The sequence below is a fragment of the Ornithorhynchus anatinus genome, chromosome 2 (assembly GCF_004115215.2).
Source record: "Ornithorhynchus anatinus isolate Pmale09 chromosome 2, mOrnAna1.pri.v4, whole genome shotgun sequence".
In the NCBI taxonomy this organism is placed as follows: domain Eukaryota; kingdom Metazoa; phylum Chordata; class Mammalia; order Monotremata; family Ornithorhynchidae; genus Ornithorhynchus; species Ornithorhynchus anatinus.
The window spans coordinates 80,636,326-80,654,056 of record NC_041729.1 but is presented as its reverse complement, the minus strand read 5'-3'; the positions used below and the strand labels follow the sequence as shown (position 1 = coordinate 80,654,056).

The 17,731-nt window shown below is 40.8% G+C and overlaps 1 protein-coding gene across 3 annotated transcripts in view; it reads left to right on the top strand.

Moving 5' to 3' along the window:
- Positions 1-17,731, top strand: part of GRM1 (glutamate metabotropic receptor 1) — a 317,395-nt gene that overhangs the window by 279,674 nt on the left and 19,990 nt on the right. For all 3 annotated transcript variants that reach the window (XM_029057819.2, XM_029057822.1, XM_029057821.1), the window contains exon 7: positions 2,501-3,431. In XM_029057819.2, the coding sequence (XP_028913652.1) occupies positions 2,501-3,431 (931 nt within the window). The remainder of the gene's footprint in view (positions 1-2,500; positions 3,432-17,731) is intronic.

The following is a 17,731-nucleotide window of genomic DNA, read 5'->3' as shown; positions in this document are numbered from 1 at the left end:
TGACTGAGGTGGGTCAAGAAGAGAGTTGGTGGAATGGAAATGAAGATGGGGGTGCATATCACCAATTCTAGGATTTAGGATAGGAATGGGAGGAGGGATATGGGGTGATAATTGAGAAGCAGCGTGATTTAGTGGAAAGAGCACAGGCTGGGGAATCAGAGGTCATGGGTTCAAATCCCAGCTCCACCGCTTATCAGCTGTGTGACTTTGGACAAGTCACTTAACTTCTCTGTGCCTCAGTTACCTCATCTGTAAAATGGGGATTAAGACTGTGAGCCCCACATGGGGCAACCTGATTACCTTGTATCTACCCCAGCACTTAGAACAGTGCTTGGCACATCGTAAGTGCTCAACAAATGCTATCATTATTATTATTATTATTAACAGGCCATGCTGTAAAGCAATCCACCCAACTATCTAATCTCTATTGAATTTTTTGTATTTAATTTTGAACAACACACTCTGTAAAGAATATCAGGACTCCAGAGGGGATTCAGAGAAGAATCTCAAAAATAATTCTTTATAAAGAAAATTGACTCTCCTGCATCAACATATAAATGATCAATTTTTACATTTTTGCAGGAGATTTTTTTTTAACCTCTGCAAAACAAGATTTCAACTTCTTTAACAAGTCTGAACCCCATATGGCATGGGGCAGGCTGGCAAATGTTAGGGCAAAGTGTTTGGGAGGGACGATAATTTTGATTTCAATACCTTTACCCTTTTCTGCAAATAGTGGGTTTCTGAGATTGACAGAATTTTTGCAGGAGAAAATAAACTCTTTGTAGATTAGAAATGTTATGGCCCACTAATGATAGTGTGTTTTAATAAAGTTGCCTAGAATCTTTATTACACTGCTGCTTTTCACACATGCTCCAAAAACGTTCCTTAGTAAAATGTTACTCTGTGAACTCATATCGCTGTTAGAGCATGCCATTTTCTATTTGTGAGGGTAAGAATTGGCACAGCATGACCTGACAATTTTTGAAGGTGTTAATGAAATAGGAAGACTGTCACATCTTTTTTCTTATAAAACTGTACATTTTATTTCCTGGCAAGTATTTTACAAACACTCATGTTCTGTACAAATGGGATAAATAAAAAGGGGTCTATTCTGCAAGAAAACTGACTATAATTTAATGTGAAGGATTCCTATACAGTCAAGTTAGTTTGAGCCAATAGTATTCACAACTCAAAAAAGGCTGGAATAATAATAGGCACCTCTCAAAATGGCAGATCCAATTATAAGGGCAGTGAAAAAAACAGGAAGAAAGACATCAATTCTTTTGAAATATGGTGTTGGGGAAGGTTTTTGCAAATATCACGGACTGCCCGAAAAACAAATAGATTTTAGAGCAAATTAAGCCAAAGTGGTCTTTGGAAAGCCAAGTGACTCTAGATTAGCATATATTGGACACACAATCAGGAGGACTAATTATCTGGAGAAGACACTAATGCTAGGAAAATCCAGGTAAAATGAGGAAGAGGCACACCAGCAGCTAGATGGACAGAGACCATGACAATGATAACGGAAGAACTGTGAGAAAGGTGGTGGATTATGGCAGAGGACAGGACGTTTTGGAGAAAGTATAACCATGGAGTCTCTATGAATCGGAAATGACTCAACGGCACTTAATAATAATATGTCACAGAAATTTATTGAATTTAATTTTTTACTACCAACTCTTTCAGATGCTATTCACCTAAGATTTGATAGACAAACAGAATAGCCATGAGTCCTTTGGAAAATTCTGGTAATTAGGGGCAGCTAGGAGAAGCATGCATAGTGTGATATTCTTGCCCATAACCTGCTTTTTAGTCTTATCGCTACCAACGAGTTGAGCCTAATGTTGGAAGCTACATCTGGGACAGTGTTACTGCCTTCACCAATGAGGACCAAACTCTCGCCATGACTGTGAGCCATCCTTAGGTATACTGTGGGTTTAGTCAACTTATACCTTCTATACTTGTTTTTCAGAGTTTCCACCCATAACTTACACCTCTCTCACAAATCACAGCTTGCAAATATTGATCATCACCAGCTCTCACTCAATGGGCCTCCCTTCACCAAGGGTCCCTACTATTCTTTATTCCTCCTCAAGTGACCCCTCCTTTTTCATTATCACTCTTAGCTTCCAATCTACCTAATGAGAACCGTAATCTGCAGGCAGCATGTGAGGGAAATTAGCTATGCCCCTACAAAACTTTGGCAGGATCATCAAAGGAGTTTGCTCCTCTAGATTTACATATGGGAATGTTCATGATCATAAGCATCATCAGTGAACATTTACTGGATCCACAATTATCAACAAACTCTTTCCACTGCTTGAGAAGGGAGAGTATAGGCAAATACACCTTAAGTAAACTTACAAGTGATATCTTTAGAACATGAATGATTGTGAAACAGCTAACTATTCATCAGATCCCCATCCAACTCTCCAAATCCTATTCCCTAACCTTTGGTTTCTTTTTCTTTTTAACTATCTTTTTCATGATCCAGGCTGTGTACCCATCACTGTTCGCTATCTCCAATGGAGCAACATAGAGTCAATTGTGGCTGTGGTCTTCTCCTGCCTAGGGATCCTAGTCACCATGTTTGTCACTCTAATCTTTGTCCTCTACCGGGACACTCCAGTGGTTAAGTCATCCAGCCGGGAGCTCTGTTACATCATTTTGGCTGGTATCTTTTTAGGCTACGTCTGTCCCTTCACTCTCATCGCCAAGCCCACAATTACTTCCTGCTACCTCCAACGCCTCCTGGTGGGCCTCTCCTCTGCCATGTGCTACTCTGCCTTGGTGACCAAAACCAATCGCATTGCTCGCATCCTGGCTGGGAGTAAGAAGAAAATCTGTACCCGAAAGCCCCGATTCATGAGCGCCTGGGCCCAAGTGGTCATTGCCTCTGTGCTGATCAGTGTGCAGCTGACGTTGGTGGTGACCCTGATCATCATGGAGCCCCCCATGCCCATCCTGTCCTACCCCAGCATCAAGGAAGTCTACCTAATCTGCAACACCAGCAACCTGGGTGTGGTGGCCCCCGTGGGCTACAACGGACTCCTCATCATGAGCTGCACCTACTATGCCTTCAAGACCCGCAACGTGCCCGCCAACTTCAACGAGGCCAAGTACATAGCTTTCACCATGTATACCACCTGCATCATCTGGCTGGCCTTTGTGCCCATCTACTTTGGGAGCAACTACAAGATCATCACCACCTGCTTTGCTGTGAGTCTCAGTGTGACGGTGGCCCTGGGGTGCATGTTCACCCCCAAGATGTACATCATCATCGCTAAGCCCGAGAGGAACGTCCGCAGTGCCTTCACCACCTCGGATGTGGTGCGAATGCACGTCGGAGACGGCAAGCTGCCTTGTCGGTCCAACACTTTCCTCAGCATATTTCGGAGGAAGAAGCCCGGAGCGGGGAATGCAAAGTGAGTTATTTTGCCTGGCGTATGTGGCTCTCTCCTTGTGTCTTTGTATCCCTCTCTTCGTCCTTTCTTCTCTCTCTCTTTGCTTCTTTCTCTTTCACTCTCTCTTTCACTGTCTCTCGCCCTCCTTCTTTTTCTTCTTCCTTTCTTCTCCCTTCCCTTTACCTTTCCCTATATCCCTCCTTCTCTCCTTTGCTATCCTTTCTTTCCCTCCTCTTTTTATCACTTCATTTCTTTCTCACCCCAACTCTTTTCCTTATTCTGCTTTAATTGGGAATATCAGGCAAGATATCCAATTTATGTTCATTTTTGGGAAGTTAGAAGTGAGAAGAACTCAAAGTAGCTCCCAGTCCATTTCTTTCCAATCCCTTCTACTTCTGTCTGCAGCTGTGAATGAGAATCTTCTAGAAGCCCATTTTAACATCACACATCACATTAATCTGGTATGTGGACAAAGATATCCACAGTCTGGGTGTGGAAGTGCCACCAGCAGCTCTCCTTTCTCAGATATATTTTTGGGAAACTTTCCAAAAGGGTTACATCTCACTCGAAACGAGGCCATTTCTCCCCTTGTTGAGAGAGCAGGGAGCCTGAGTAAACAGCAGGAGAATGCAGCATTTTTGCAAGAATATCTTATAATTGACATCATTCTTTCCACTCTTTTTGAGGCATACTGGCATTTTCAAGGTGGCATTCTGAATATTTATAGTAGTTACAGTATTTATTAAGTGCCTGTGATGTGCCAAGTTTTGTGCTGAGCACTGGGCCAGATTCAAAACTATTCAGATACAGCACTGTCCCACATGCCATTCACCATATAAGAGGTAGGAGAGCAGAAAAAATTTAAGGTTAGAAAGTATGTTTGAAGTCAGAATCCTGGGTTATTAAATACATTTAATGACTTCAGGAGCAAATAATTCCCCATAACATTTTAACCATTTCTTTTCCATCCATCCATCTTTAACAGAGGCATTTCCGATCACTAGAGCATTTTGTTGTCAGCTTAGCTTTATGCTACCTCAATTTGAAAATAACGATTGGTGGCCATAGGCCAAGTACTGTGTTATGAACTGGTTTAAAAATAAGATAATCAGATCAGACATAGTTTCTGTCCTATCCCACATAGGGGTCACAGTCTAAGAGGGAGAGAGGACAGATAATTTATCCCATTTTATAGATGAGGAAATCGAGACTGAGAGAAGTTGTGCCGCCCAAGGCCATCCAGTAGGTAAACTGTGGAGTGAGACTAGAACCTGGCTGTCCTATTTCTGAGACCTTTGCTCTTTCCCCTGGCCAGTTATGATTTCCTCCTTTTCACATACTTTAAAAATGTGGCTTCTTTGGGCTGCCATCTGGATCTTAAGAATTTCTCAAATCAAAGCCCCAAATGAAGGTTATTCCATGATCCAGTTTCTCTCCACCTGAGAGTCAGAGTAAAAGGATCCCTGGTGAAACAACTTAGTACCCCGAATTTGTAATCAGTGCTTGGGACTGCAAAGGGAGGGAAATTTCAAGTTTGGTTAGATGATGGTCCCAATGGCCAGTTCTAGTCAGGCTTTGTAAAGTTGGGGGAACCACCCTGTACCATTCTGAAGCAACCACCTAGCACATCATTACTGGCAAGTACAAACCCAGAGTAACTGAAAGAAATGAAAAAGAAAACTGAGTTGCAGATGTTTCACTGAATAATAATAATGTTGGTACTTGTTAAGCACTTACTATGTGCAGAGGACTGTTCTAAGTGCTGGGGCAGATACAGGGTAATCAGGTTGTCCCATATGAGGCTCACAGTTAATCCCCATTTTACAGATGAGGTAACTGAGGCACAGAGAAGTTAAGTGACTTGCCCACAGTCACACAGCTGACAAGTGGCAGAGCCAGGATTCGAACCCATGAGCTCTGACTCCTAAGCCCGGGCTCTTTCCACTGAGCCACGCTGCTTCTCTAAATCCTTGCGTTCGCCGGGAATACAAAATGGGATGAGGGTACAAAAAGGAAATGAATTGAGTAGAGAAATGAAAGGAAAGGAATTCTCTATTATCAGAGAAAGGAAATGAAAAATGGTGGAAGGAGAAAGACAGAGGGAGAGGTGAAATAGCTGATTCAGAAGTGGGAAGAATGAATTTTCCATAATAATATGATCCATCAAAGTATGTTCTCCTCTATCACCCCTATTTTCATTTTGAGTTTTTCCACCTTGACTAGAATGATTAACATTTTTTCCTATTATTTCTGCTTTGGGCCAAGAGTCTTCTGGAGTTGATGATATCTCACTTCGGAGCAGAACTAGGTTTTTCTGAATCCTTTTTCTGAAATACTTTTTTTTTTGAGCCTTGGACTCCTTTTATTTTGAAGTGCTTGTTCTTTCACAATTTCCCACATTTCTCCTCTCCACTCTCCACTTCTCCTCTTTGCCTAACCTAATATCCCACCCTCTCTTTCCTTTACAAATTTTTCTGAAGCTGCTGAGATTCACAAGGTCATTAGCATGGGAACTGGGTTCATAATCTATTCACAGAAACATTATCCTAAATATCCGCCCATTTTTCTCCAATGGTCCAAAGAACTGAGGCGATTAATGATTTTCTTACCTTCTTGAAGCCTATGGACAGTGGCACCTCATTTTTCTTGACTTGAGACTACAGTCAGCATTGTTGTAAATTGGGTCAAAAGGGCAGTTGCCCCAGTCTGCCCGCTCCAGTAAGCCCACCATGCTTGCTTTTACAGCCCCCTCACTCTTCCCTTACCCCTCTAGGATAAATGTGAGGCTCCAGCAGGGTTCCAGAGGGGAGCATGCATGTTCTTCATTGGGGGGCAGTGGGAATGAGGGGTGCATTTTGGACTGTGGCTATTGACTTTCCACTGACCCAGGATTACAAGAGCTTTAATATGACCTGGCAATTGGTCCATGAGTCTTCTATGATAAATTCAGAAAAGTGGGCCTCACTGTCACAACAATGGGGCCCAAGACTCTGCAATTAAGTATTGTAATACTTGTAAACTTTCATCTGCCCATTTCCTATGGGTGATTGGGAAAGATCCCCTCCAAATAGCTTTTTGTGGGAGTGATATCAGACTTACTCAGCCCAAGTACCGATCTGATCTTGGAGCATCCATTAAGGAATGAAAAGATTAAGAAGTTGGCTGTCTGGCTTTTTGTTTGAATAGTATTTGTTAAACACTTACCTTGCTCCAGACACTTTCCTAAACCCTGGGGTAGATGCAGTTCACATCCCACATGGGGCTCACTGTCTTAACACCCATTTTTACAGATGAGTTAACTGAGACACAGAGAAGCAAAGTGACTTGCCCAAGGTCACACAGAAGACAAGTATTAGAGCCGGGATGGAACCCAGGTCCTTCTGACTCCCAGACCCGTGCTCTTTCCCCTTTCCACTAGGCCACGCTACTTACAGTCCTTTAAATTTTGTCCCCTTCCAGGCCTCATTCCTGCCTTAAGAACCCAGCTCCCATTTTGCCCCAGGTCTCAAAATGCAAAGTTGATATCTATATTTGAAACCATTAAGCAAGAAGAGAAATCCCTGCTTTAGCCTCTTTCAGTACAAGGTGTAGATTCATAATCACCGCATCCTCTTCCCCACTTTGACTATAGTGTTGTGACCCTGGTATATACTGGAGACACTTCTGAACATTATACAGATTGTAAGCTCCTTGCGAGCAGATACTATATCATGCTTTCTCTGAGTATTCTGTATTGAAAATCTCAATTAACACTGTTAATTGTTTCCATGAAACCAATCAACCAACAGTATGAATTTAGCACCTGTTGTGTGCTAAGAACTTGGAAGAGTACAATAGTGGTAAAAGTCACAATCCTTGTCCACAAATCAATTTTATTTATTGAGCACTTTCTGTGTGTAGAGCACTGCACTAAGCACTTGGAAGAGTACTAACAACAACATAACAGACATATTCTCTGCCTACAGTGAGCTTTCAGTCTAGAAGGAGAGACATTGATATAAATAAATAAATTGAGGATATGTATATATGTGCTGTGAGACTGGGGGCGAGGGTGGTGCATAAGGGGAGCAAGTCAGGGTGACTCAGACAGGAATAGGAAAAGAGGAAAGGAAGCCTTAGTCAGGGAAGGCCCCTTGGAGGAGATGTGCCTTCAATAAGGTTTTGAAGGTGGGGAGAGTAATTGTCTGTCGGATATGAAGAGGGAGGGCACTCCAGGCCAGAGGCAGGACATGAGCGAGAGGTCAGTGGTGAGATAGATGAGACTGAGGTACAGTGAGAAGGTTAGCATTAGAGGAACAAAGTGTGCCGGGTGGGTTGTAGTAGGAGAGCAGTGAGGTGAGGTAGGAGGGGGCAAGGTGATTGTATGCTTTAAAGCTAATGGTAAGGAGTTTCTGTTTGAAATGGAGGCGGATGAGCAACCACTGGAGGGTCTTGAGGTGTGGGGAAACAGGGACTGAACATTTCTGTAGAAAAGCAATCTGTGCAGCAGAGTGAAGTATTCATTCATTCAATTGTATTTATTGAACGCTTACTGAGTGCAGAGCACTCGGAAAGTATAATTTAGCAACAGATAGAGACAATCCCTACCCAACAACGGGCTCACAGTCTGGACTGGTGAGGGGACAGAGACAGGAGCCAGTCAGGTCAGCAAGGAGATTGATATAGTAATCAAGGTGGGATGCAATAAGTGCTTGGATGAATGTGGTAGCAGTGTGGATGGAGAGGAAAGGATGGATTTTAGTGATGTTGTGAACTGACAGGATTTAGTGATAGATTGAATGTGTGGGTTGAATGAGAGAGAGGAGTCAAGAATAACAAAGGCTATCAGGGATAACAAAGAACTTCCCGTCTAATGAGACATGACAGATATCAAAATAATTTAGAGAGGAGGAAAAGAGAAAGTGAAAACACAGCTATGTGAATAAATCAGTTCTTAAATAGTAGACTAGGTAAACTGATGTGAACATAAGGTCTATGGGTTATTGTGAGTGCATAAGTGCTGAGGCGAGGGGTTGGGAGGATTCAAATTGAGGAGAAGAAAAAGTAATAGAGGAAAGGCTGACGAAGGAATTTAGATTTCAGTAGGATTTTGAAGATGTCTCTAACCCCCGTTTGATTGTAAACTAATATAAGGTCTATGTCTCAAACCCCTGTTAGACTATAAGCAGGGAACATGTCAGTTCTCTGTTCTGCATTTCCCAAGCATTTAGTACAGTGAATTGCACTCAGTTGGTGCTCAGTAAGTATTATATGGTACTACCATTACTAGATGAATAAGTTATATAAATATCCAGTGAAGGTCTGGAAACGGCTCACTCTTTCTCATCAAAGCTTTGTTCACCTTAACACAGCTACACTGGATGGGACAGGCGATAAGAATGAGTGGCAGGAGGGCATCCAAACTTCTCTTGCATGGAGAACTGAAATTGGGAAACCAAGGACAAACAGGGCAGAGGAAGCCCATTCATGACACAGTAAAATAAATCACCAGACTTGCATCCCAGCTGAAAACTAGGAGTCAACTGCTGAGGACAGACATGCATCGTCACACTGCCATTAAGAAGGGGGTGGCGCTCTCTGAGCAAAAACTTTCAGTGGAAAGGAGGCAAGCACACCCAGGCACTACCAACACAAAACACAACCAAGGACAACAATTTGGGGGCACTGGATGTGGTCGGGAATGTGGATACTGTTTTGGCCTTCTCTTCCCATATACAGTCAGAGGTGAATTTCACCATCCTTGGTCTCTTCTTCGAAAATGGGCTGTCTATATCATATAGCTATATATAGATGTATATCTCCAGCTATTTAGTCCCTAACCTCACATGACTTGGAGACCATTTAGCATATTATAACAGTGTGTGCACGTTGTAGACAGCAATGCAACAAACAGCCCCATTTAAAGTATCTAAGTGCCAGGCAGTAACTTTAAACCCTGGGAGAATGGTGCTCAGTGATCAACTACAAGTTCCATTAATCTGACCTGCAGCTTCCCCAAGATTTTTGCATCAAGCCCTGACTGACCTTCAGGCTGACCTGAACCATAGTATTCTAGCTCAACAATAAACCATGAACTATCCAGTTTATTAGTAGTTTTCTCATTTTTCCTACTCTCGTGACCCCCTTTTTAATCTATTCCTCCATTCTGTATTGGAAATGAGGAATTTAAAATATAATAATAATCCCAATATTTGTGCTTTATCCTTTTTTTTTTTTTTAAGTCTAATTGATTTATTTTCAACAAAGTTACAAAAGCCACAAACACTCTGTTTCCTTCCAAAAAATTTCACCAGTCAGTCACCAGCAATATTTGTACTTTATCCTTTTTTTGTTTTAAATCTAATTGATTTATTTTCATCAAAGTTGCAAAAACCACAAACACTCTGATGTTTCCTTCCAAAAAATTTCACCAGTAGGATATCAGATATAAAGGGTAGGCAACAAACTCTGTAAATTCATTATTTAATGAATTTGTTTCTACACTTCATGTGCAGTCATTCAGTTTACAGCGTGGTGAGGCTGTTCAGCAGTCTACATATGTAGCTATAAACACAGAACAGATGCTGTAATGACTAGTTTCCAACATATCTGCCCTTTTATAGGATTTTTCTGTGATTCATGGAGATGCATGGCAGAAGTCTGTTACTCCAAAAATCATTTCAGTTCATAACATTTTAGTTTTCCAGGCATCCAGTGTTAACCCTGTTGATACTAATTTTTCAAAATGATAATTAATCATGATAATATATGAACAAAGTATACTATATTTTGGGTGGAGAAACCTCCATTCCATTTTAATTGAAGTACAAATAAGTATTACAAAGTTCACTAGGAGAGTAGTTCTGCACCAAATGATCAATTCAAAAATATAATCTGTATCTTCTGTGACTAGTTTTTTTTTCATTGTACATTGTGCTTGAAATGGGAAAATGTTGGAACTATTTTAACTCTGCAAGATTGAATCTATTGTCAAATAGGAACAGTCTAAAATGTTGAGGAAAAATAAAACAAAGGGGATAAACTGGATCTAAGTAAAAGTGACAATAGTAAATAAAGAAAATGTTATCTCTGTCAATATTTCTCTCTATATATGTATGCATATACAAATATAAACTGTTGCTAAAAGTAACTACATTCTAAATGATCCCTTTTATTTCTTTTGTCTTTAACATTGTCAATAACTAAAAATACAGACATCCAGTTTCCTCATCCGCAGAATGGGAACTCAATACCCTTTCTCCTTCCTGCTTAGACTTTGAATCCCATGTAGGACAGGGCCTGTGTCCAACCTGATTAATTTGTATATACTCAAGTTCCTAGAACAGTGTTTGACACAGAGTGAGTGCTTAATAAATACTATAAAAAATTGTAGTCAAAAAGATTTTCTAGAGTACTAATGTAGGTGAGGCACTTTAAAAAATATTTACCACATTAGCGACTAATCCTGGCTTCCTAGTAAGATAGTGTATTGGTTATGGTATTTACTGAGTGTTTCCTATTAACTGAACCCTGTGCTAAAACTAAGCCCTGAAGATGATGTAGTTTCATCTTTGGGAAGGAGAAGGGAAACTGCCTTTCAGGCAAAGAATCTCAATTTTCTTTTTCCCAAGAGCACTGTAAGGAAAGTGAGAAAGAATGTCTTTTGATTTAAAAATAGAGAAATTGAGGGGCAAACATATTTCATGATGTGCCCCAGACCAAATGGCAGGTTTGTGAGTGAGCCTACAACTGCAACTCAAGGCTAAGCTCGTTATGGGCAGGGAATATGTCTGTTTATTGTTGTGTTGTACTCCTAACCTCTTAATACAGTGGTCTGCACACAGTAAGGGCCCAATAAATATGAATGAATTAATAAATTAATGAATGGCTCCTAACTCCTAGACTACTACTCTGCCACTAGAATTCTAGCCACCCTATTTAATGTGAATAAATCTCATTTTTTCTTGGTAATCAAATTTATAGAGAGCTATCTGTCTTGATGGTTTAGTAATTTGCTCCCTCTAAAGGGAGTTGACTAGATTGGTGACCTTACAGAAAGAGTTCCAGGAATAAGATTCTAATATTACTAATATTTCTAATAATGATTGATGTATTTATTATTATTATTAATAATAATAATACTGGTATTTGTTAAGCACTTATTATGTGCCAAGCACTGTTCTAAGCGCTGGGGCAGATACAAGGTAATCATGTTGTCCCACATGGAGCTCACAGTCTTAATCCCCATTTTACAGATGAGGTAACTGAGGCACAGATAAGTTAAGTGACTTGCCCAAAGTCACCCAGCTGACAGGTGGCGGAGCCGGAATTAGAACCCATGACCTCTGATTCCCAAGCAGGTGCTTTTTCCACTAAACCACGCTGCTTCTCTTAAGGACTTACTATGTGCTAGGCACTGTACTGAACACTGGGGTGGTGGATACAAGCAAATCAGGATTGGATATTATTGCTGATTGCCTACAGATTAACTGTATATTGACATGAAACAACAGGTGCATGGTCTGGGAGAAAAATTATTCCGGTCCTGAAGGCTATCAAAACTATTAAAATGTCAATTAAAATTCAAATTCGACAACATTAGTACTGTTCTTCTTCAGTATAATGTTGCTCACAGCTATCAGTTGCCCTGTGCTATGGCTTTAAGTGTGGGAAGGGCTGGTGAAAGCTTTGTGAGCTGTTCAAAATAATGGTTACCTGCCGACAGAGTATGTTTGGGCCCATATGCACAGCTATTTACATAAGGTCAAACTCCCACAGCAATCCTATGGCCCTGGGTTTGAGGTATAACCGTGGCTTAGTGGAACAAGCATGGGCTTGGGAGTCAGAAGATGTGGGTTCTAATCCTGGCTCCACCACCTGTCAGCTGTGTGACCTTGGGCAAGTCACTCAACTTCTCGGTACCTCAGTTACCTCATCTGTAAAATGGGGATGAAGACTGTGAGCCTCTTTACCTGATTACCCTGTATCTATCCCAGTGCTTAGAACAGTGATTGGCACATAGTAAGCACTTAACAAATACCAACATTATTATCATTATTCTCTGTGCTTCAGTTACCTCATCTGTAAAATGGGGATTAAAACTGTGAGCCCCACGTGGGACAACTTGATGATCTTGTATCTACCCCAGTGCTTAGAACAGTGCTTGGCACACACAAAGCGCTTAACAAATACCATCATCATCATCACTATTATTATTATTACAAGCCGCACGGGTGACTTGCAGTTTGCTGCATTGTGTGGATCAGGAGATGAGTAGCAACAATATTTGGAAGCCTTTGTTCGGGACGAGGTCCGCTCTGCAGAGAAAAATGCTAAGGGGCCTTTAAGGGGGTAAGCTTTATGACCAACCTCTCCCTGGCTACTATTACAATATAAAAAGATCAGTGCTTGGGTAAGCTTTTATGGGCAAGTATTACACCCACAAGTCCATATCAACAAAGGCATAGGACACTCAGTTCTTATGGAGGGATACATTCCTGATGATCTGAGTTAAGGAAAATTTGTGCACTAATATGCCTGCCTTTTTCAGTACCATATTCATGTTTCCAACTGTTTCTTCTGAAATTAATATTCTCTAATTCCCTAACAATGTTCTATCCTAAAGCAACAAGGCCTAGTAGATAGAACACGGGCCTGACAGTCAAAAGGATGTGGGTTCTACCACCGTCTCTGCCACTTGTCTGATGTGTGACCTTGGGCAAGTCACTTAACTTCTCTGTGCCTCAGTTACCTCATCTGTAAACTGGGGATTAAGACTGAGTTCCATGTGGGACCTGGACTATGTCCAACCTAATTAACTTGTATAAACCACTCCTGCTTAGTTCAGTACCTGGCACATAGTAAGTGCTTGACAAAAACCATTCATTTTTTAAAAGACATAGTAAAAAAACACATTATGGAAAAGGTGAATGGACCTGCTTTAGAGTATCCAAGCATTTGAGTCACTAGTCTTTTTATGATGTCAGAATTGTATTTTTTCACAGAATTTAGTAAAGTATTTCACATACTGTAAATACTTTAAAATTATCTATTTATCATTATTATTTATTCATTATAAATTATAAATTAAACCACCATAAACCATCATATATTTATGCTAATAATATTACTGCTGCCAACAGCTTTATTCCTGTTCTTAAACTAGACACACAAGTCCCAGTGACTTCCAGTTAAAGATTTAAAACTGCCAGATTAGTTCAGAAGGTGTTTACTGGTTGGGAGGTACGGTTATACTATGCTGGCTACTTGAATGGCACTGACAAGATGCATATGGACGATAGTATATGCTCAATTTGATATAAGCTAATTTTTTATTGCCACCTCATTGCAATTTACTGGGCAAGATGCTGAATACATTTTTTCTCATCTGTTAGCTCATTTATGTACTTTATTCTAGATTTAAACAGTGGCAAAATGAGATTCTGGGAATATTTGACAGGGATATTTCTGGAAACTGAAATATTGATGGTCTGGGAGATGATGAGAAAAGAAGAAAGCAATCATGGATTGCAAAACATAAAATTATAAGCAAAAACTCCTGAACTCTGGACACAGTCACAGCTGCACCCTCAGTCTGATTCCAGGCAACTTAGGGTGTAAGTGCAACACAGTGACCTGCAAGGCTAGGTGCACTATTTGCACACAAATCTTGGAAAATGGAGCATGAAAACTCATTAGGTATCTAAGAGGGAAAAGCCATCACTGAAAAGCAGACCTATTAAGTGTTTTTCTTTTCAAATGTTAAGTTTTTAAAGCATGACATTGAATTTTGTTCTTTTCTTTCAGCACCAGGGGGTGACACATGATCCCCAATGGCAGAAAGCAGAGCGTCTCCCTATTCCCTTCCACATCCTCTGCCTATGCCAGGGCTCCAGCAAACAATCATGTGCTTGCAAGTATAGTCACTTCTTAAGCTGTTATGAACCCATCTCTCAGGAGTGTACAGGATCTTCTGGGATGGGGAGGTTAAAGAGCAGAACCACTGGCCAAGCAGGGGATCCTTGCCGTAAACCACCATTGCAGGTTAAACAATAGTATCATTATTTAGAGCAGAATTACCATAAATGCAAGTGTGTTTCACAACACCTTCACCATCCTTTCCATCAAAACAGCTATGATGCTGATCACATTCTGCTTTGATTACTGCATCAGTCTCCCCACAAACATTCCTGCCTCCCATCTTTCCCCACTCCAATTCTTACTTCACTCTGCTCTCCAGATCAATTTTCTTTAAAGAAAAAAACCACTCAGTTGACATCTTATTACTCAGAAACCACCAGTGGTTGCCCATCCACCTCTGCATCAAACTCCTTAGCACTGGCTTTAAGGCAATCAGCTCTTTCCCCTTACTTTACCTCACTTATATTACAAGTCAGTCTGCGCACTTTACTGCTCCAACATCAACCCATACTCTGTAGCTCGATCTCATCTATTCCTCTGCCGACGCTTTGCCCACACCCTCCCTCTGGCCCGGAGCTCCCTCCCGATTCATATCTGACAGTCCGCCACTATTTCCAAACCCTCCAAAAATATCATCTCCTCCAAGAGGTCTTCCTTGACTAGGCCCTCATTTTCTCTATCAGTCCTCCTCTCTGTGTCAGCTTTGCACTTGATACTCACCCCAGCCCCACAGCAACTACATACATATTCTTATATTTTAATATTACCACTATCTGTAATTTATTTTAATGCCTGCCTCTGCCTTATAGACTCTAAGCTCCTTGTGGTCAGAGATCTTGACTACGAGCAGCACTGTAGCATACTCTCCCAAGTGCTTAGAACAATGCTCTGCTATAGTTAGCACTCAAATACATTGATTGATTGACTGTGTGCTACTCCAAATCTAAGCATGACTCAAGTGATACACAGATCGGTTGCTTACGCTAGGATGCAAGCCCTCATCAGTTTATTTCACTCCCAATTTACGTATCAAAAAGTAATAATAATGATAATATATTTATTATAATATTTATTAAGCACTTTACTATGCACCAAGCACTGTAGATACATGATAATCAAATCAGACAGTGTCCCTGACTCATTGGAGCTCACAGAAGTGAGCACAGAGCACAGAGAAGTGGAGAAGTGAAGTGACCTGTCCAGAGTCACACAGCAGGCAAAGGGCAGACCAGGGATTAGAACCCAGGTCCTCTGATGCCCAGGTTCTTTCCTGTAGATCATGCTCCTTCTCACTTATGCATCTCTAATTTGTTCAACTGGGAAGCAGCATGGAAAGAGCACGGGCCTAGGTGTCAGAGGACCTGGGTTCTAATAACTGGTCTGCCACTTGTCTGCTGTGTGACCTCTACATGTCTCTAAACTACTCTGGGCCTCAGTTCTTCATCTGCAAAATGGGGATTAACTAACTAGCTGTTGTCCTTTTTCTCTAGACTCTGAGCCCCATGTGGGATAAACTTTACCTTAGCACTTAGTACTGGACACATAAAAAATGCTTAACCAATAATAGCATAATAATAGGGAAACACCCAGACTTTTAAACCAGCTTTCGCCAGGGGTCTTTTTTCTCAAGAGGAAAACCTCCATGGATTTCTGACACCATTTTCATCTTCCACAGGAGGAAGAATTGAATTTAATGAATGTGCCATGAAAGCAACATATTTAGCCTCATGAATTTCAGAACTAAGGCTTAATGTGGGAGGGGAAACTCTCACAGAATCCCAAATTTTGAACATTTCATCCCCAGATCTGTACCTTTTAATGACAGTAGGTAAAGCGGGAACTTGGAAATGTACTTGTCTGCTGTGTGACCTTGAGCAAGACACTTCACTTCTCTGTGCCTCAGTTACCTCATCTGTAAAATGGGGATTGAGACTTGGAGCCCCATGTAGGACAGGGACTGTGCTTGTATATGATTTGCTTATATCCACCCCAGTGCTTAGTACAGCACCTGGCACATAGTAAAAGCTTAACAAATACCATTATTATTATTATTATTCCTACTCCATTTTAACAAAATAAACAGAAAACCAGTATCCATTTCATCTCCTCTATTTTTCAATAAAAAAATATTTTAAATGGGGGCAGGTTAAAACTGGCTACTATACAGATTGACCATGGGAGCTCTGATGAGAGCGTGTAACAAATAAAGTAGTCCAGGTCTCCTGGAGAATTGATGATGTTGCTAAAGATACTGAGAAGCAGTTGCAAGGATAAAAAACAAAAAACAGAAAACTCCAATGACAGCATGATATGTTTCCCAGATTTAGACAGAAGGCTGTTCACAAAAGGTAGAGTCATCCTTGGACATGTGAGGAAATCTGGTGACATTCTGTTGAGCACTAAACTCTTGAGCACAAAGAACTCCCTTTTTCAATCACTCGTCCATCACTTCAAGTTGGGCCTGTGTCAAGGCTCACTCCTCTTATACAACAGCAGCACTGCAAACATCATTGGCATTTTTCCTCTAAAATAAAATTCTGAATCTATGAATTTCTGTACCTAGCTCAGTTATGAGACCCAAGAGAAAGGCAAAAGTCCTCAACAATATTGGTCCATCAGGCCAGAGCTGACGGTGATGGGGGCAGAGAACCTCAGTGAAAACTTTTCTCCCTCCATTTCCCTTTCCCTAGTCTTTGGGTGTTTGCTTTCCAACTGTTGAGAGCAACTTTCCCCTCCACATGTGCTTCACCTACCTGATGAACACAGGCTAAAGAAAAATTCCCTGGTAGCATGTCTATAGTGAAGCCAAATGACACTCATGTTCAGGTGAGTTCAGTTGCAGAATGGGATACAGGGACCAGTCCAAGGAAGGGGATGGTGAAAATAACAAGGATGAAAACTTTTCTTTAATGCCAACTAGTCATTTTTAGCTGCAAAACCATTCTCCTGCCTTTTTTGGTATGTTTAAGCTTTTAATTTCAAGACTCCCTAATGAAGACTGCATTTCTTTTCTGAAAGGCTTTCTGCTGAACTTTGGTTCTTGGTAAAACATGTCCTTATTCTTCTAAGAAAAAAATACAGTGAAACAACAAAACGATGAAAAGTCTATATGGAAGTGGGGTTTAATATTGTTTTTGAGTATGTATTTATTTGTAAAGGATTTGAAAGTATAATTTTAAATTTAAATCGAAATGCCATTGAATTCATAGCCCAAGGCATGAAGACACCAAAATGCTAACAGGAGCAGAAAGACTTGCTATATTGATACAATAAATGTCATAGATACAAATGACTTGATATATTTTCTGATTGAATGGATTTGTTAGCTCTGCTCATTGAATATTTTCTCTTTTATTCTTTTGCTCACTGATAGAAGCACAGCCAATCCTATTCTTCTTGAATCTTCTTGATTTTGGAAACAG